Source organism: Coloeus monedula, assembly GCF_965178545.1.
Source record: "Coloeus monedula genome assembly, chromosome: 20".
Classification (NCBI taxonomy): Eukaryota; Metazoa; Chordata; class Aves; order Passeriformes; family Corvidae; genus Coloeus; species Coloeus monedula.
Window position 1 is genome coordinate 606689 of NC_138800.1, and position 20810 is coordinate 627498.

The following is a 20810-nucleotide window of genomic DNA, read 5'->3' on the forward strand; positions in this document are numbered from 1 at the left end:
TGCAGAGCAGAAACCTTGCTCTGAAGTTCAGTGGCTTCACGGACTTTCAAGAGGAACTTGATTCAGACTCTGCTTTCACTTCCTTCAAGAGTTCCCAAAATACCTGCCCTCCTTTCCCTCCAGTGACTCAGGCAAGGGCAGGAGTGGTCCAGCATAGGACTGCAGAGTGCTCCACACTCCTTAGCTGGCTTAGCCAGAGGGATCTCCCAACTGCCACCTCAGACGCCTCCCCAGCTGGGGTCTGCTCCACTGCCACAGACCACTGAGGAAGAGAAGGTTATTTTACAGAACTGGGCTTCTGAGTGTTCTCAGTGTGTGTGTTCATGTGGGCAGAGAGAGAAATCTCCCTCATCATCTCCCAACCAAAATCCAAAGTGTTTCCCAATTCTGAGGAAGAGGAGCTGAATATAACATGGGCAGCATGTTTTTAAGGGCAGCCCCTTTTCCCTCCCACTAGCACTGCCCACTGTCTGTGCTGCTCCTCCCACCCCTCCAGGCATCCCTGGGTCCACACTGCAGGCAAACACCTTGCAGACTTCTCCTGAAGGTCCCAAAAGGGATTTGGAGGCTTGGCAAAGATAGGACTGGCACTCAAGGGGCCATCCTGCAGCCTCCAAAGGAGATGATGTTCCCTGTGGAGACACACCTGCATGCACCAGGAGCCCAGCCTGCAGCACAGGCTTCCCAGGGAACATTTGGTCCCACTTGCCCAATGAATCTGCATTGGGAGCACGGGACAGGCATCAGGATGCTGAAAGCTCTCTCACAGTCTGGAGCCAGTCAGCATCCTGAAATGAACCATTTTGCCAGTGGCTGGTCCAGCATTCTGCAAGTTTGGGAAAGTGTGGGCCAGGGAGCAGCTAATTCCCACCTGGCCGGGTCCCTTCCAACCCAAACCATTCCATGATTCCAAGAGAAAAACTGGTCCCATTCACTGCAGGGAGCTGCCAGCACACCTGACTCAGCTGTCCACAGACACGTTCACCCGTCCCAACCCTGACATAGCTTTATCCTCTATTTCTCTTTGGCACCACAAATAAAATTACGCTCTCCTGAGGCAGAAGGCACCGCACCCATCCCTTCTATAGATTAAGGGTGAGCTTTTCATCACCCCAGCACAGGGCATCACCCCACAGATGGAGGGGAGGGAAGGCAAGGGCTGGCAGAAATCCGAATGTGCAGCCCTGTCCCTGGTAGCACATCCACTGCACAGACTGCCCTGCTCCAGGCTGGAGAAAACCAACAGAAAAATTGGCAGGAGGAGGTGATTGCCCTGGGAAGGGAATTCCAGGACATGAGAAGCAAGTCAGCAGGAGCCAGGGCAGCTCTGTCCGACAGCCAGGGGCTCCAGCAGCAGAGGGGCCATCAGGATACTCTACTTTAGATCCTTCCAGGTCTGAATATTTCTTTTCAGTGACTATCAAGCTAGGAACTGGTTATCTAGATTTTTTTTTTCCAGGTAAGGAGGGGAAGGGAGAGGCTTGTATCATTTATCTCATTCTAAAAGTTAAAATTTATTCTCCTTCTGCCTGGCAGATGCCCACATTGGGTGAGATGAGCTGCACTCAGACACGTATGTCTCTCTCTCTCTCCATAAGCTGATGCTGGAACTGACGAGCTGTGGCCAAAGGCACTTCTTGTTCTGCCTCCCCTACTTCTGTTGCACAAAGGGCGTCTTTGTTTCAGGTCCCCCTACATAAATAGTTCATTTCCTCAAAGCCTAGGGATGTTTGTGGGTGAACTGGCAGGCTGCTGAGCCTGAGGTGGAAATAAAACCCTAAACCTGTGTGAAGAGAAGTTACTGCTTATATACCCTGTAAGTCAGGACTGGGATGGTGAGTGTCATCTTTTAATCGGGATAGGATGATAGAAGAGCTTACAGATCTGTAATAGTGCATTTGGTGTTTGTTCAGAAAGGTGCCCAGAGGTGAGCATGGAACTGATTATGCAGCAAGAAACCTTTGAGGACAGGGACAAAAGGGCCCAAGTCACGGGCTGTCAACTCCATGCCCCAACAGGAGGGGATGAGGGCTGGCTGCAAATCCCCACCTGGGATAAATCATGGCCCCCCCGGGGTAAGAACCAGATGCCCACAGAGCCAGCATCCCAGCAGCCAGGAGAGGGAAGGCTGCTGTGGGAGCTGAGCACTGAGCTGCCAGCACAGCACCTGCACCACCCCACCTGCCAGTTTTAAGTAATGTATTAAGGTACCAAGGTGCTCGTTAGGGCTCCATTAGTTAAGGATTAAACCAGCACTAGTGCTGCCTTCAAGGTCATTCCCATCAGCGGCTGTTTTGGGGAAAAATGGGAAGAGTAGTGCAATCCAAGCTGCTGACACTTAACCAAGCACCTGGAGCAGCAGGAAGGGGAGAGCAGCTGGTGAGGCACATCTGGGGTGCTGCTGAGTAGAGGCAAAGCTTTTGGGGGTGCCCTTGCTAACCAGAGGGCACGGGGGCTGTGGCCTCAGCCTGCAGGGAGCGCAGGGTGTTAAGGAAGCACTGAGCATGCCTGCAGGGAACAGGGATTCCAGCCAGCCCCGAAGCAGCCCTTAACCCACAGCCCACCTCCAGCCCTCCCTGTGTCTAACTCGGGAGCCACAGCCCTCCAGAGAGGTCACAGAAGGACTCCAAGGAGGCTGTAGGAGCTTCCAGCAGCTCTCTGCCTTCAGCTGCTGACAGAAGCTCAGGTAAGGAGGTGGAGGTAAGTGCTTATTTCTACAGCTTGCAATTACAAGTCACTTTCTCTCCCTTGTCATGGGAGACAAAAAGCCCAGTGTCTCTTCCCAAAATAGTGGGTGAAATTGGGGGCGGGGCACTTTTGTTGGTTGCTTTATTTTTTCCAAAATGAAAAAATTTTCAAAAAATCACAGGAGCATTTAAATAAAATATAAAACAACCTTTTCAGAAGGTCCTGTGAAACAGTAAAAGTAATCTTTGGGTACTCATAAGGAGCAGGAAACCCTCTCATGTAGAAGAATCCGAACAATGATTACACATAAGGGTGGGCAGGGCCATGGCAGGGTAAGGTCTGTCCAGACACAGGAAAGGAGTACAGGGAAAAGCTTCTGTGTTTTAGTAAATCCAAAATTCCAGTCTGTGCACTCAAACAAAACCCAAAACAGGTCCAGGGAGGGGTGATGAGAACTAAAGGTGGCTTCGCTGCAGAGAATTTAAAGGACTAGTGCTCTTCAGATGTCCGAGGGGAATGTGTGGAGATCTACAAAGTCCTGAAGGGCAGGAGATGCTCACAGGCAGCACCACACCTTACTGTTATTCCCAATACAAGAACCACCCAAAACAACACTGGGCTGGTTCCAAAACAAAGCAAGAGGTGCTCGGCAGCACAGCTCTGACACAACTGCAAATCTTCACCTGGTTTTTGAAAGCCTGAGGAATTCATGGAAGGAAAACCTACCAAGGACTCATAAAACATCAGTAAATAGTTTCTGCAATACCAAGTCCCTGAGCTGTAGGTCCTGCCAGGTGAGGGCACACACTTGAGCCACGCTCCCCTGCAGCACTCACTGGGCCCTGTCATTTCAATGTCTGACCAGCCTTGTCCTCAGGGGGCCCAGCCTGGCCTTCTCTGTGTTTCCTGCAGGGATTTTTGATGCATTTTCCATGAGTTTGTTCCCTTTTTTTTCATTCATATCTGGGTACATCCGCATCCCTCTCAACTCAGTCCCACCCAGAGAAGCTGTTGGGTTTTACACCTCCAATGGGGCACCAGGGCAGCTCCAAGCTGAAGTGTGAGATCCTTTATCAGGTTATGACAGGAGAGGACATTCACCTCTCCACCCCAGAGCAAGTTCTTCACCCTTCACGTGGGGATCAGCTCTTCCAGTGGGAAGCACAGGAGATCTTGAGGCAGCACCAGGAGCACAAGGACAGGGACTACAGCAAAAATGCTGTGTGTGTAACTACTCGAGCTGAGAGTTCAGCTAATGCAGAGAGCACGTTTCCTTTCCTATTCCAGTTGTTAACAAAACACATCGGGGACAATCCCTCAGGGGACGTCACCATTTCCTCGAGCACTCTGCCAGATTTTTATCTTTTACTTTTTCTAACATGGTTAACCTAAATTTTCATGTCCTCGATCTGAATTTCCAGCCCTTTGTGTGTCTCTGCTGTTCTCCTCAGCACTCTGTCCCCCACAACAACACGGAGCTGGTGCTGATCCATGTCACTGCAGCAAGTTCAGGCTCTGCCCACCCACAGCCCACATGCAGATCACCCCTCTTCAAACTACCCCCCTCAGGACACTCTCAGCATATCTTTCAACATTCCCAGTCTCCAGCTTTTTTCCTCCCAGCAGATCCCTTGTATTTTGGGTTATTTCTTGCCGGAGGCATTAGAGGCCCTTTATCCGAGTTTATCAGCAATCTGGCTGCTTTGGCTGTGGTTCAGATTCTTTTCTACCACATTTTTCTGTGACTAATTCTTGTGAAATTTCTGCTCCTTTGGTGGCACCAGAGCTGTTATTAACATGGTGTGAAATCCTTCACTGAGAGGCGACAGAGGAACACAATGAGAAACCCCAGCAGTAAGATTTAAAGAAAAAATAAATCAGTAAGCCACAAAAACTGGATGACTATGTCAGTAGTCCAGGGAGACAGAAGGGGGTTCCAGTCTTATTAACTTTTTTTCCCAATATATTCCAATAAGAGGTTTAGGGGTAAATGTATCCTATTAACAGCATCTCGATCACAGTGATAAATCCTCTCTGTTACATTATTGCATATAATACACAATACTGTTCCACCCTTCTTGCTCATTCTTGTATTTCTTCTACGTTTAGCTGCAGTACAAGATTTGGACACACAAAGAACAAGACCACCCACAAAGGACAGAGGCAGACCAGAATCATGGAATCATTTGGGTTAGAAAAGCTCTCTGAGATCATTGAGTCCAACCATCCCCAAAGCACTGCCAAGGCCACCACTGCCCCATGTCCCCAAATGCCACATCCACAGGGCTGTTAAACCCCTCCAGGGACGGGGACTCAGCCCTGCCCTGGGCAGCTGTGCCAGGGCTGGGCAGCCCTTTCAGTGAAGAAATTCCTGCTGCTGCTGCCCACCCTGAGCCTGCCCTGGCCCAGCCTGAGGCCGTTCCCTCTCCTCCTGGCCCTGTTCCCTGGCAGCAGAGCCTGACCCCCCCGGCTGCCCCCTCCTGTCAGGGACTTGTGCAGAGCCACAAGGTCCCCCCTGAGCCTCCTTTGCTCCAGCCTGAGCCCCTTTCCAGCTCCCTCAGCCGCTCCTGGGGCTCCAGCCCCTTCCCAGCTCCCTTCCCTGCCCTGCACACGCTCCAGCCCCTCAGGGTCCATCCTGTAGAGAGGACATGGACTCACCATCCTCAGACACTGTCCAAAGCCTTCTGGTTCAATCACAGCTCAGTCTCTTCTTGTTCCTCCACAAGTCTCACCTGCAGCAAAGAGGAGACAACCCAGAGCAGAAGTTTAACCTACAGGAATTTAGTTTAGAAGTTTAATTTACAGGAATGGTACTCCAGTGTGAACATAGAGGGGAAAAAATCAAAAGCCCTGAGGCCAGTGCCCTGTCTGTACCTATCCCTGCCAACCTCTGCTTCGTGCCCTTTCCAGGAGCTGCTGGAAATCAGATTCAGCATCATGGGGAGACACCAAATCCTTTCAGTCACTCACCAACACAGCACCCAGGACTTGTCACATAAGCACACAGCATCCAGTGGCCCACAGGTACAAAGCCCACAGGAGGGAGCTGAAGGAAGACAGACTTGGTCATTGTGGTTCAAGGACCTGTGGAAGATGCTTCACAGGGAACTTGAGCGTTTGGAGAAAATTTCTGTGGTCGTGGGAGGAAAACACCTCTAAAATCCAATCTGGTCATGCCTGGGAGGTGGGGCAGGATGCAAACACTCCAAGTACCAGGAAAAACCAGCAGTTCCCCGCTCGAGGGAGGTCACAGGAGGCATTTGTAGGAAGGGAAAAGCCAAACAGCAAGACTTGAACAAGGTCCTGCTCCAAGAAGATCTTTCCCAACAGGACCAGATGGTCCCACAGGGGATCCTGGGAGCTCCATGGAGGAAGAGACCCTTCCTCAAGGTTTTCAGGTGTCTCCAATACAAAATCAGTTGATCACCAACATCTCTCTCATCTGCCCACATTTTGCCTCTGCTTTGCTCTTCCAGCCCCACACAGGGGATGGAATTATCCACAATTAAACACCGGGACCAGGGATGGGCTGAGCCCTGGGCACTCCTGTCCTGATACCACTGACCTGCCTGAGCAGCCTCTCACTGGCCTGGCAGTGCCCAAGGTCAGGCTGGACATTGGGGCTGGGAGCAGCCTGGGACAGTGGGAGGTGTCCCTGCCCATGGCAGGGTGGCACTGGATGGCCTTTAAGGGCCTTTCTGACCCAAACCATTCTGGGATTCTGTGAAGCAGCACAGAAATCTGCACATGTGTGTCCCAGTGTTTTTTAAATACAATGATATTTTAAGCAGGGATCTTCAGTATTTTGGTGTAGCTCAAGGATGGCTCAGCTCACCAACCAAGCCTGATTTCTGCTAGTCCCCTGTAGCACATCAGAGCTCTGGGAATGCTCAAGGTCTTCCATAAATTTTGCCACCATTAATTTTAACCTTTTTCCTCCTCAGATGAAATACAAATGCCAACAAATGTGCAACTGAAGATTATCTAAACATCTCACACAACACACCCCAGCTGGGAATCCCCCTCCTTCCGCCACTCAGGAATTTTGTTGGCTACAGAGGAGCTTTGAATACCTGCCCAAGGCTTTCCTTCGCTCAGGGATTTCCTTCCCAGCCCAGAATTAAGTCAGGTTTGACACCCACATGTCAGAAGGCCAAGCTGAATGCCAGCACTGAGGAGTCATTGTTGAGATGTGATTCCCACCATGACACAGCTGCTCCCACCCTGCTGCTGCCGTGCCCAGGTTGGAATCCTTATCCTTGGCCTTTCAGTTCATCTCTCACATCCCACCATGCACTCAACAGGAAAGGACAGGAGAAAGGAATGGGAGGCCAGAAAGGACTCCAGACTTGTGCAATATATCTCTTATTTAATTCTTATCTTTATGGGGCCATGGAGATGCTCCCAGGGCTGGAGCGCCTCTTCTCTGGAGCCAGGCTGGGAGAGCTGGGGGTGCTCACCTGGAGAGGAGAAGGCTCCAGGGAGAGCTCAGAGCCCCTTGCAGGGCCTAAAGGGGCTCCAGGAGAGCTGGAGAGGGACTGGGGACAAGGGATGGAGGGACAGGACACAGGGAATGGCTTCCCACTGCCAGAGGGCAGGACTGGATGGGATATTGGGAAGGAATTGTTCCCTGGGAGGGTGGGCAGGCCCTGGCACAGGGTGCCCAGAGCAGCTGGGGCTGCCCCTGGATCCCTGGCAGTGCCCAAGGCCAGGCTGGACATTGGGGCTGGGAGCAGCCTGGGACAGTGGGAGGTGTCCCTGCCCATGGCAGGGGGGGTGGAATGAGATGGTCTGGAAGGTCCCTTCCAACCCAAACCATTCTGTCATATTTAAAAGCAGACCACCAAGTTCCAGGAAACTATGAAAAAAAACCCCCACACTGGGAATCAAATTTTCAATGAAAACAGAAAAAGCCAAATACTGCACTATCACCCTTCAAACCCAGATCAGTCTGGCCCTTTTGAACTGTAAAAGCCTTTTTCCCACTACTTTGCAAAAGATCTCACACATCAGCCTTCACAGAGGAGAGCCTCCAGCAGGAGCCACCAGGAGAGTTACTGCTAACTAGTGACTTGCAAGTGACATGAGAAGCACAATTAGTTTGTGGGGAAGAAAAATGTTAAATATGCTTTTGTCACTGAATCTGAAGATACTTGAGTTATTGACAACTCTGAACAACAGGAGTACAGTTCCTGCAGTGTGCTTTGTGCCAATGCATCCAATCACTGCTACTGGCCAGTGCAGCTCCTCAGTTCCTTCCTTGTACAAGTCAGTAATGACCAGAAACTGAAACTCTGTGGCTTCATCATGGGTGAGGAGGTTCTTCCTCGCTCCCATCCCCCAGCTCCTCTGGACAGCCAGTTGCCCGAGAGGAAGGCAAGGGGCTCCAGCCCCATGAGCTCAGCCTGCTGGAATGCTGCTGCTCCTGTGTCCCCAGGGCCTTCCTCCTCCTGTGGGAGCAGGGACAAAGCTGAAGGGGTTCCTGAGGATTTATGGGGTGAGAAAAAGCCAGGAGATACCACAAAACCCCAAGTGTTGCTTGTACCTCTGAGGACCTGCAGCCTTACCCCAAGGAGGCAGCCTCGCTCGAGCACTAGTGCAGTTCCACGTGCTCCTGTGCTGGCACCTCAGATGCACCCCCCTGTTTCAGGGCTGGCCATGGCCCTCCTCTTTGCAAAGGCTGCCATGTCCCACTGGCTGCTGGCTCTGCCCCTGTGGCTTCCAGCCCAGGGTCTCTAGCCCTTGGGAAAGAGGTGGCAGCTGCCCACAGCAATGCTGTCCAGCACCTCTCTGGGCTGGACCCAACAACTTCTCCTGTGGAAGTCAGGTTTGGCAGCTGCTCAAGGAGCTGCTTCCCATGCAGGAGGCTGGATTACCCCAAAATCCAGGTCAGAAGCTCCCCTTAAAATCTTGGTCACAGGGGATGGGCTGGGGTTGGCCACCTGCTATGCCAAGGTGGAGGCTGATGCTACAGAATTAAATGAAGAGGGGACCAGGGATAGAGAATGCAAAGACAAAAAGGATGGCACTGGAAAGAAGATAAAAGAGAACAATTGCCTTTCACACACAGATGGAATCACTGAATCACAAAATGCTTTGGGTTACAAGGGACTTTAAAGCTCATCTTGTTCCAGCCCGTACCATGGGCAAGACCAGGTTGCTCCAAGTCCAGCCTGGCCCTGGACACTTGCAGGGATCCACGCGCAGGCACAGCTTCTCTGGGCACCCTGTGCCAGGGCCTCCCCACCCTCACAGAGAAGAATTCCTTCCCAATATATCCAACCTAAATGTCCTCTCTCAGTTTGACCCCATTCCCCCTTGTCCCCTCACTGGTTTCTGGGTGCCAGTGCACACTGACAGCTCATGTTGAGTTTTCTCAGCCCCAAGTCACCCCAAAGCCCAGAGCTTCAGGCTGTTCTGCTGCTGCGCAGTCATGGGCAGAGCGTGGGGCCAGCAGCTGCCTGCCCTCCCCATCGCTCGCTGGAGGGAGACACAGGACAGCACTGGTGCTGCTGGTGGGGCTGGTGAGGTGATGCCACCTGACACACCTGGGCTGGGGGAAGTACAGAAAATAACTCACTCCTCTTGAGCATTTTTATAGCTTGTAACCTCCTCTGGAACTCTCGATCTGGGAGCCAAGCCCTCAGATAATAAAGCTGTGTCAGAGTTGAGAACACTCGTAAAACCCTTCATTTGCTCTCCCATAGCCTCCTGCTCATGTGACTCACACCACACTTCCTTATGCAACCACGATACTGCCTGCAGGGATCTTTGCCCCTCCTGGTGTGGAACAGTGGCAGGGACTGGAGCAGTGTCTGCAAACCCCTGTCCCCGTTTCCTGCAGATGGCAGAAGAGGCTGATGGAACAACCTGGCCAGGACCAAGCTCTGCCTGCATCCTCCAGGATGCTCAGCCTTGGCCCCAGCCAGACTGTCACAAACACCACGAAAGGACTGTTCCTTTTCCGAACTGCAGCTCTGGACTGCAACACCCAGGTCCCCTCTCAGCTGCAACTGCAGCCAGGATGCAACAGGAGCCGGGAATCCCAGCAATCCACACAAACAACCGGGCTCTCAAAACCCAGGAGAATCACTTCCTCTCCCTCCGCCTCCCCAGCTCTCACGGAGGTGCCATGAAAGCACAGGGCTGCGGATTTACGGGAACCTCTGAAAAAAGCTGGGAGTCCTGCCTCCAGCACAGTGGGATTAACAACGGTGAGCTGGGCACAGGGAACACAGAACAACAAGGAATGGTGAGCTGGGCGCAGGGAACACGGAATAATGAGGAACAGCACCCGCTCCTGCCAGCACAACACGGAGCAGAGATCCTGTGGGAAGGAGGGAGGATGCCCATCGGGGCACATTCACACATGGAGCTTTGGAAAGCTGGGAAAAGGAGCAAGAGCTGGCTAAGGCTTCCCAGCTGCAGGGGTGTCGTGGGTGCCCCAGGCGAGGTGGGTGGCCCCTGGCACCTCCTCGCTCCCTGCTAGGAGACTCGATTTTAATTGCTCATAAAACTCCAGCAATTGTTTGCAGTTGGAGCAGAGCTCTCTGCGCTCAGCATCTGCCCCAGGCAGAGATTTCTGCTTTAACTTCAGCTAAAATTGTGGAGTTGGTCCTGGTGCACTTAAAGGGGAAGAATAAGTCCAATATTATACAGGGAATGTTAGAAGGAAAAAACCAGGAAACCTATTAGCCTTACTGTGATCCCAAACGAAACAGAAACAGCCATCTCAAGCCTCCCGACTAATTAGAGGCTAAAAATATAATTGTCAGACCCCACAGTTACATGCAAAGCAAATTGTATGGGCCGGTCTTTGTTATTTTAAACAAAATTACAGCTCAGAGGGCTGTTTCTAATGAAGGCCACGACCAGCTGCTCTTCAACAACAAAACTCCTTTGCTGCTGATTAACCATTAAAACGAAAAGATCGGGCTACCAGAGCCCAGGAATGTCACAGCAATACCAGATGATGGTGACGAGTTGCCAAAGTATTCAGATTGCTCTGCGGCATGAAGGGATCATAATTTATGGTCTAACCAGGGGGAAGGGCTGAATTCCAAGATGCAGAATTACCCACGGATGAAGGGCTGCTGAAAGTGCAGCTTAGAGGATCTCACAGGCACCTCCACATGAGCTGCTCAACAGAGACTGGCATAAGTCTACTGCAAAAATATATAATAGCAGTGATGGCAGAGGTGACAGATTGGTGGCACTTCTGTCCCCAGCACTGCTGGGACCATGGCTACAACTGCCAGAGCTCAGCCAGCACACTTGGAGCAGGAAGACCAATCCCATGTACTGATCCAAAGCAAAACCAGCTCACCTATGCAGCTTAAAAACCCAAAGATAATAAAAGAATTCTTCAATATACTGCACTATTTATGCAAAGTATCAGTCCCTGAAAAGGACAGATCTCAAACCAATTACTGGTAGATGAAGTTTCAGAATGGAATAAATTCCATCAAGCTTATGGGAAAAGTTGTCCTTTTTGTTGCTTGGAGTATTTAAAACTTCATTAAATGGTTGTTTTTAGTCCAGGTCTGAATACATGAATCTCCACAGGCTCTGGGTAAGCAGAGCTGCCCTCGGTGCCCTCAGCACACCCCAACCTCCAGTTGCTCTTCCCAGGACCAGGGGCTCAGGGTCACAGACTGAGTCTCATGTTCAAAGTTATCCTACCTGGGAGATGTGGGGAGGGCAAGAGGAATTACCCCAGGGGAGGGGGCCACCTGCCATCACACTGCATGGCCCGTCCTGAGTCCCAGGGGATGGTCCCAGGCCAACACAGAGCAAGGCATGGCCATGGCCTCACTCAGCCCTGGCACAGAACCACATCCCACCCCGCCTCACCCACAGCCACCAGGAGAAGGTCACAGCTTGCAAACCCTTCCTGGTTGTCCAACTGAAGAGTCAGGTCATGATTAAAGTATCTTGAAAGCATTTCATATTTAAAAGCAATCGTGACCTCTTTGAAGGCTGATGAGGCTCCCGTAGCATTCCAGGTGGGAACAGCTAGGTTTCAAATGTGGGATTGTTCCCAAGAGCTCAGGCCAGGACACATCAGTCAGCTCTCTGCAGGACTGCAGGGTTCAGGGAAAGCTACCATAGCCAGGAATGCTCCTGACTGCACCATTCTACAGGAGAAAAGCCCTCAAAAACACACCCACATGTGGCCAGTGCTGGGCTGGTCCTCGTGCCTATTCCCAGGGCAAGCCCATACAGCTGTACAGGGAGGATGCTGGAGGCTGGGATCAGCCACGGAGGGACACAGGGAACACAGGGACAGATTATCCAGGCCTGTGACTGACAGCCAGGCACAGGGGGAGAGGGACAGAATATGCCTGTGCCAGCTGCAAAGGAGAGCTGGGGATGCATGTGAGGATAAGGTTACACAGAGCAACAGGACAGAAACCAGAGCCCTGCTGGGACAGCAAATGCCCAAGGAAATGCAGGAGGAGCAGCAGAGCAAAGGAGAGAATGGGCAGAGCGAGTTCAGGGTTTCAGGAGCACAACTGCCACGGAGTCAAACCTTCCAAATGGTGAAGGAGGGGAGAATAACATGGAGATTTTGCCAAGCTCAGGGTTTTTGCAGCAGCAGTTCCAGGCTGAGGAGATGAGGGACTTCACTTTGACTGGGCTGTGTCCAAGGGACTTATCCTGGAAGTGGGGAAAAAAAATTAGGCACAGGAGGTGAGTAGGAGCAGAGGTGAGCTTTGCTTTTAACAGGGCAGAAAGTACATGGCACGGGGAAGGACTGAGAGGCAGGTGAGAAACTGAGCAAGGGGGGAAGAGGAATAGTGCAACAGGGAGGAAGAGACAGCACAGAGGCAGAGAGGAGAGGACAAACCAGAGGAGAACTTGTGCCTGGTACAGGGAAAGGAGCAGAGTGCCAGAAGGAATGCAGAGAGGCAGGAGGGGATGCTGACACCGTATTTTGTCCTTTCCCCTCTAAAGAAACAAGGCCCTCTGCAGTAAAAAAGAAGAGGAAAGAAGGCTGGAGAAATCAGAGGTGTGCCTGGAGCAGCCACAGGCTTAATACCCAATACAAGCAAAGCTCTGGTTTGGCAAAGTCCAGAGTAGCTCTGCCACAAGCCCTGAGCCCGCACGGCTGTGGGCAGGCCCAGACCCCAGAGCTGCCCTGGATGCACACTGCCAAAAGGGAGAGCAAACAGGAGAAATTTTGGAAAAGGAAATATGTAAGAGGAGAGATGGGCTGGGGATCACAGAGCTTGGGAAGAGCAGTGCAGACCTGGGGCAGAGCTGCTGGTGGGAACAGGGGTCACTGAGCTGAGCAGGGGTCACCGGGGCAGGAGCAGCACTGGGGTACAGGCAGTTTGGGGGTTCGTGCTGCTGAACAGTGTAGAAATGAGGCCTGCTGCGGGTGGAAGGAACAGTGGAAGCCATGGACAGAAGGATGCAGGAATGTAGAATAGGGTGTGGAGAGAGCTGGGGGGGGGGGAAACAGGCAAACAAGACCAGAGCCTGGGGGAGGAAAACACCACCAGAATTCAAAAAATGCTGAACTCGATAGGCTGGGCCAGGGACGCACCTGGAGCCAAGACCTGCCAGCCACCTCTGTGTCGGGCTCAGGGGACAGCTTAGCCTGGGGACTAAAAAAGCAGTCTAATGACAACTTGTTTTGCAGAAGAGTGAAGAAAAAGGAGAGGGGGAGATCCTTATGGTGCATCCAAGCTGCAGGACCATGTCCCCAGCAGCATTTTGTCTGTCCCATCCTTTCCTCTGCCACATCTTGCTCAGCCAGGAGTCAGGAGAGATGGATCCACAGAGGAGCCAGAAAACAGCTTATATCACTTGCAAGATGGAACAAAATGATCTTTAAGGCCTCTTTCAACCCAGGCATTCTGTGAGATGGGGGTACACAGGCAGATTCTGACAGACCCCAGCTGGAGGGTCCAGCAGTGTCACCGAGATGCCATCAAGGTGTACGGGATAATGAGGGAAGAGAGCAGAGCTCGGCACTTTGCCAGACCCCTAACAAGCACTGCTATCCATCTCTGCAATGATTTTAAGCATAATTAATTTCAGCAGCCTGCCTGCCTGCCAGCTGACTCTGCTCTTTACATTAATGACAGTGAAATCGGAGTTTCAAGGGGAACACACTGATGGTGAAGGAAGCAGAGCTAGGACCAGGCAGGAGTTTCCCAGCTCATCTCCCCTCTCCTCCCAGGGCTGTGGCTCTGGTGGCACGGGGCTGGGGCAGCCGGTGGCACCAGGTGGCAGCAGCACCCCGGGGATGGTCCCCTGCCAGGTCAGCGTCTGCCTCCTCTCCTCCTCCATGTTCCGAAGCCGCCGGCAGGAGCGGGGACAGGAGCGGGGCCTGGCGGAGGCGCTGCCATCATTCCCCATCCCTGCCAGCCCGAGGCAGCCGCAGAGAGGGACATGGAGGATCCACGGACCGAGAGAGCCCTGCTGCCCCCGTGCCATGCCCACCCTCCAGGCCTTTCATCCCAAGCTGGCAGAGAAGGAATTCAAAGCAAGGCTCCAAGCTGAACTCCATAACCATCGGACTGACACAGACAGGAAGCACAGCTTTGGCAAACATTTCCAAAGTTCCCTGTAACTCCAGCCTGTTGTTCTCCAGCTTTGTTTGCTTTTCTTTAAAAAGGCAGTTGGGACATTTCAAGTCACAATTAAGCCTTTATTCAAGTACACACAATTGCCTGGTCCCTACCCAAAGCAGTGCAGATGGACCCATCCCAGCTGCAGTCCAGGCTCCTGCCGGTTCCTGGGGGCCCTGCAGCTCCGGAGGGAGGGATGTGTGGGTGCTGGGCTCCCTCTCATGCTGCCCTGGCAGCCCTGGTGCCTCCCTCCGCACCGTGCACTGACTTCAACTCAGTCTCAGGAAGGCAGCAGCTTCAAGGAAACAGTGCTTGCACTGCTGAGGTCACATCCCAAGTCTCCAGGCCAGAGAAGTGCTGTCTAAACTGGTCTCTGTGCAAACACTCCATTCTCGTTATGCACCAGGAGAACTCACCTTTAACTCCCATCAACTCGGGCAGTCTCTGACGCCAGTTGTTTCTGAAAGGCAATCTTTGCGACTGCAGAAAAAACCTGAGAGATGTGACCCAAATGCACCAGAAGGCCCTGAAATCCAAAGATAAAGTCCTGAAGTGTGCCACTTCCCCTCTCCACCCCACTACAGCTTTTCCCAGCCAAGCTCAGGGCTTTCCCAAGCACCCATGTCCTGGCACTCAACATGTGGGTATTTTAAAATAATTTCAACCAAACAGCAGCAACACAACTTCAGCCCTGTTGTTGTTACAAATATAACTATTATTCTTTTACACAGGTGCATAAACATACCCATGTGGTATTACTTTAGGAGTCCTAAGGTTTCTGAGGCATGTTCCTGTAGCCGGAGGACAGGGTAGATGGGGGGAACTATAGCCCTTGGTAAAGGGCAGCCAGGACACCTTGGGCATCTAAAGTGGTGCCTGCCTGCAAGGATCTGGAATCTCTCCTGGGGCAGACAGTCAATAGAAACAGTGTCTGAAAGCAAAAAATACTGCTGTTATTCCAGGTGATCACATGCCCTGTAACTGTCCTGTAACACTACTGGGGTTCACAGCCCTGCGACAGCCACACTTCCAGCTCCGGCTGAGGCTCCTCACCTCTGGAACCACGTCCTGCTGGCTGGAGGCAGACCCCAGGCCAGAGCTCAAGTGCCACTATATTCACCACTGGCAAAATTTCTAGGAGAGCCTGTTTTCTCCAAGGGTAGTTTTCTTCCATGGGAATAAAATGAAGCGTCTTTTAGTAACCCACATAAAAGCATGTATGTGAGAAAGCTACGACCGAAACCACCAGCAGGTTTGAGAGGACAAGGAAGCACCAGGATTTATTCTCTTGACTCACCCAAACCAAGCCCAGTTTCCCCAGCAGCCTCCTCACAAGCGACGAGGAGGATCTCGTGCCAGGCCCTGCAGCACTGACCCTTCAAACGTGGCTGGGAACACATGGCTCTGCTGAACACTCCTCCCCGCTCCTGGGGGAAAGCCAGGTCCTCTCCAAAACTTGCAATAATTGTGCCATCATCACATTAAGTTCCCAGCTCCCCCCTTCACAGGAAGAACCCCTAAAACAGAGCAATGAACATTTGCTCAGGGTTTTTACCATCAAGCTACAGAAGACCACAAGAGCAGATGAAAACCCTTAAGAGCTGTAATTAATAAGTTAAGAGCTCCCTTTCGATTGCATGTCCAACCTGAGCGTGGTCAGAGCTGTTGGCTCCCATAGAAACCCTGGGTTTGCAGGCACTGTCCTGGAGGTTTGTTATGTTGACTGCCTCGACATCCTCCTTCCCAAGGAACCCTCTCAGGGCTTTGTGTTGCCACTGCTGTTCTTCACAACCAGGCAGCGAACGTGGAAACTTGCCCTTCATGAAACCTTTCTGGAGGTGGTATCCCTCCTAAAACCAAGCAATACCTCACCTAGTGTTTAACAAACCCCTTCTCCCACCCCAAGCCCCCAAAGCTTAAGGGGGTTAAACCAGAGCCTTTGGTCTTTTATTTCCAGATATCTAGAGCCTTCAAAACTGGTTTGCACTTCAGCAATGGAAAATCCCATGAAGGTACTGCCTCGCACACTGACCTGCTTTCATTAGTAACCTCACCTCAAAGGATGTGGGCAGGTCAGCAAGTTCAGCTGAGCTTAAGTGCTCCCATCTCGTGCTCTCCCTAAGCACGAGCTTAACTGCTTCTAAAAACAGCGCTGGCCATGCTGGCTGCTCCAAAGGCACTCTTAGAAAGGGAAATCCCCAGCCAATCGATACAAGGGAAGAGAAGGCAACTTGATATATATAGCAAGTCCCCAGCTTATCTAGCAGCAAGAGCTGCTCAAATTCACACACACTGTCCCTTCCCTGCTGGCAGCTTCCAATAGGATGAGGGATGAAGGTGGCCACATGCTGAGCTCGGTACCAAGAGGAGCCGGAGGATTTATTCTCATCTGCTGCAATTCGCACAGGGAACACAGCCTGGGATTTCTTCCGCTTAATAACCGACCATAATAAAACTCATTAAGGATCAAATTCCTACCTCTACAAGTTTTAGGACAAGACTGCAATGCATCAGACTTACTCTAACACAAAGACAAATCTCAGGAAGCACTGGGATTTTTATCATCTTTGCCCAAACACGAGGCAGTTCCCTTCCTCCTGACAGTGCATCACTGACACACACAGATGGAACCCCAGGGTCACCGAAACCAGTGGCAGCTCTATCAACAATTCCAGCTGACTCCAGGTTTTCCCCAGCACTGTGTTTTCACTCCAGCCCACGCTGCCATGCAGGCCAGCATCCTGGGCTCCAGCCCCCCAGCTCCGGAACAGGCAGAATGGAAAGCTGGAGTCGCAGCACTCAGTGAGACATCCCACTTCCCAGCTTCTATCGCTCCAGTATCAGCCCTTTTCTGTGGGATTTTGGGGGGTGAGAGGAAGCAGGAGCGGCAGCACAAGGGCAGTGGGATCCCACCTGCTGGGCTGCTGCTCCCCAGGGAATTCCAACAGAGGAACCGGCTGCTCATTCCGGCTTCAGTTTTGAGTACTTCATCATTAGTAAAACATGCTGAAAATGTGACTTCCTGTGCCACGAGACCTATTGAACCTTTTCACAGAACTCTAAGGAACTTCCTCTTATGTTTCAATAAAAGACAAGCTTACAGGAAGAACAGTTCCTCTCATACTTCTGGGAATTCCTCTAGTAAAAACAACTATTGAGGAAAGAACGATGCAGTGGAACAAAGAGAGGGAGGTGGGAGATTCGCTTGTCACTAAGTCTGTGGTTTATTATAAAACAAAACTATGAATCCACTTTACAGAACAGAACCACTTTTACTTCCTCTTTTGCCTCATTTAGCAATGGCAACAAAAGCTCTGCAGAGTTTCCTAATGAGCCAGATCTGCACAGAACCTCTGCACTCAAGAGTTTCACATTAAAAAATAATCTCAGTTTGGTCTCCTTGCTGAACAAAACAGGCTCTGTCTAGGATCATCTTATGCAGCATCCAAAGGTGCTTAGCTACCCACTTTCATTTGGAAATGCAGACATGAGGCAGCAGAGAGGGATCCATCTGCTCACTGGCATACTGGGAAGAGTGGCACTCCCTGGAGAGTCCCCATAGATTAACTTTCCAATTCCAGAAAGGGGAAAGAGCAAAGAACAGGGTAAGGAAGACAAGACCTCGTGCCAGCCCAAGGAAGTGCAAAGGACAGCAGGGAGGGATATGAGTTGCTCGCTGGCACATCCCAGCCCTGGCATGCACTCCCCATGGATCTGCATCCAGCCTGTGCTGGCTGCCTGCCGGTAACGTGGCATTCCCTCGGGCAGCTGCCTGCAATATGTCTCCAGGCTGCCCTATAACGAGCACAGTACCTTGGATGCTGGGAGCTACCGGCTCCCTGAGGAACGCTCAGTGGTATGAGTCAGCCACAGGCAGCAGAAAGGACGTGACCAATTCTTCAGGCCAAAGCAGGCCCGTTCATTCAGTTCTTCTGATCACGTATTGTCTCAAAGTCCTGCAGAGGTTTCTCTGCAGGCCCTGCTCCTCCCTACATCCATCAAATCTCAGCCTGAGGCAGCTCCACTAATTACCCCTTCCTGCACCTTCAGCAAGCAGCAGAGCTCCTCTCCAACATGGTTCTTCGGTTCTTTGTGCTCCCAGCCAGCTGTGGGACACAAACAAAGCATCTGCTCTCCAGGGCGATAATCCCCAGTATCACCACATCACACAGAAACAGCCAGCATCCCTGTGAGTGTTTATGGCAAAGACAAACTGTGCCCAGGTCACCCCTCCAAAAGATGCTGCCCCCGAACTCCCCCCCACTGTTCTCACCAGGCACGGCGAACACCCACTCCAAGGATCCCAAGCGCCAGGAGAAGCAGAAGTGGAGCTGTCACAAAGCAAAGCTGCTGCAGCAACAGCTTTGCTCAAGGGACTGTTTCCCCTGCGGGCAGGAGCCGTTGACACGGCCCTGAGGGATGGTGCAATCCAGCAAAGCTGCAGGGAACGTCTGGGACTTGCTCTTGTGTCTGCTCGGGGATTTCTGCACTCACCTCCAGTGCCGGGGAATCTCCCACCACAGCACTTCTAAAGAAAAGATCCTCTATTCTTGCCATTATGTGCCCTTTAGGATGCACCACAGCTTCAATGCCCCCCAGAAAACAGGGACTTCACAGCACAAACAAGCAGTTCTCCTTGGAAATCAAGGGACTTTCTCTTCCCGTAGGCAGCTATATCCAAACATGAAAGCTCAGGGCACAGCGATAACAAACATTCAGAGGCCAGTGCAATTTCACCTGAGATTCATCTGAGTTAAGAGGCAGCAAGGCCCTGAGCAGGGCAGCAGTGTGGGAGCTGGAGTGGGAGCAGGAAGGATGTGGTTATCCTGGGTATGATAAAACTCCCCCAATGCAGTAACAAAATTACTTTATAAAGGCACTGCACCCTTTGAGCTGTAGCATCAACCAAGGCTGGCAGTGTCAGAGCTGGCATCAGTAGTACCAAAATTCCCAATCAGCTGGTTACCAATCAGCTCAGCTAGGCTACGACTTCTTTGGGAAGAGCCACTGCTGACCTCAGCTCTTGTCCCTCTTCCCAGACAGGGTGTTATCCCTCTTTCTGCAGAAGGGAAAGGGGCAGCAGGCAGAGCCCCTGGCACTTCATGGAAACCAGGTCTAGAAGAGACGTTTCCTTGCTGCAAGCAAGATGAGAATTCTCGTTGCCCAGACTCCCTCTCACTGTATCCATTTCCCCTGGCTAGGTTTGCACACACATCCATGGTCTTGAGATATCACCTGGCTGTCAGAGGAGGTGTGTAGACACAGGGAACTTTCTTTTCCTAGAAAAATTACCTCTTGTGAAGGGGTGGATGTGAAAAGCACAAGCCAGGATTTCCTGACAGCGAAATATTAAGCATTGGCACTTTCCAGGAGCAGCAGATCTCCCCTCCACAGCAGACAGGCAATGAAGAGCCCTGTGCAGGTGAGACAGACATTTGCAGAGGGCTGGAAACGAGAGAACCAGGCACATTGTTTAGGAGCACAAAGGATCCAAATACACAGAAGGAAAAACTGATACCCCAGAAAGAGGTGCCAGAGTTAATCCCTCTGCAGGGCTCCCAGCCATCCCGCTGTCCACTGCGACTGGAGGGAAGTGGCTGCCCCAGAGCACAGCAGACAGACACTCCTCACACCAGAAGTTAGCAGCAGTTCCCCAAGTCACAAGGGCCACATCTTTTAAAAACTAAAGCAGCACTGAACTACAGCATCAAAGGAAATAAATGCCACATACAGAGGACATAAATGTCTCAGGCTGTGACAAACCCTGGAGTCATCCTGGAGGGGCACTGGAGAGGGAATGTGTGGCTGACAAGGATCCAGACCTATCCAAGGGCACAGGAAAGCTGACAAGAGCACACAAACCATGAACTGTACTTCAGCACAGCCAGAGGAAAGTTTAACACCCGGGTCACTGGGAATGTACTGCAGGCACAGCCTCCTCAGTGGTACGTAAAGCAGCTTGAAAAAAATCTCTGGTGTTTCTAGAGGAGCTCACTGACTCCGACTTTGCTGTGTTTCTTCCCACCAACCCCCCAAATACCTCACAGCTGTTCTTTCCCCATCCAAACACAGGCTCTGTCCTGGCACACACAGGCTGCTCTGTCCCACATCCAACTTCAGCCTCCCCAGGCCTCGTGCCTGAAGAGACTCATTTCCACTGCCCCAAGTTTGACCTCCAGGGCAGCACAGGCTTTCTGGCCTGTGCCCAGATGCCATGGGCTTGCTCTGAAGTTTTCAGCAAGAACAGAACATTTTAGCCTTTGGGAAGTTCAGTCTGCTATTTGGGAAGGAAGGCAGAAGTGCCTCTGGCACGGGGGCAGCTGCAGCCCTGACCTGGGGGAGGCAGGAAGGGGGTGCTGTCTGGCTGGAAAGCAGAAGTGAGTATAAGCCCAAACGGTGCCGACTGGGATGAGAAGCAACAACTCCAGGGCTCCTCACATCCTCTTAAAACTCCTTCTGAGCACCCTGGGTCACAAGGAGCCTGCAGGGTGATGAAGCTGCCAGGTGGTGCTGGCAGCCAAGCTGAGCTGCAGGAAGCAT

The 20810-nt window shown here is 51.9% G+C and overlaps 1 protein-coding gene across 1 annotated transcript in view; it reads right to left on the reverse strand.

Moving 5' to 3' along the window:
• The window catches only part of MTMR4 (myotubularin related protein 4), a 57193-nt gene that overhangs the window by 30916 nt on the left and 5467 nt on the right, over nucleotides 1-20810 (reverse strand). Inside the window, exon 2 of the mRNA XM_082294812.1 lies at nucleotides 5347-5420. Coding sequence (XP_082150938.1) covers nucleotides 5347-5349 — 3 coding nt within the window. The 5' untranslated portion in view covers nucleotides 5350-5420. The remainder of the gene's footprint in view (nucleotides 1-5346; nucleotides 5421-20810) is intronic.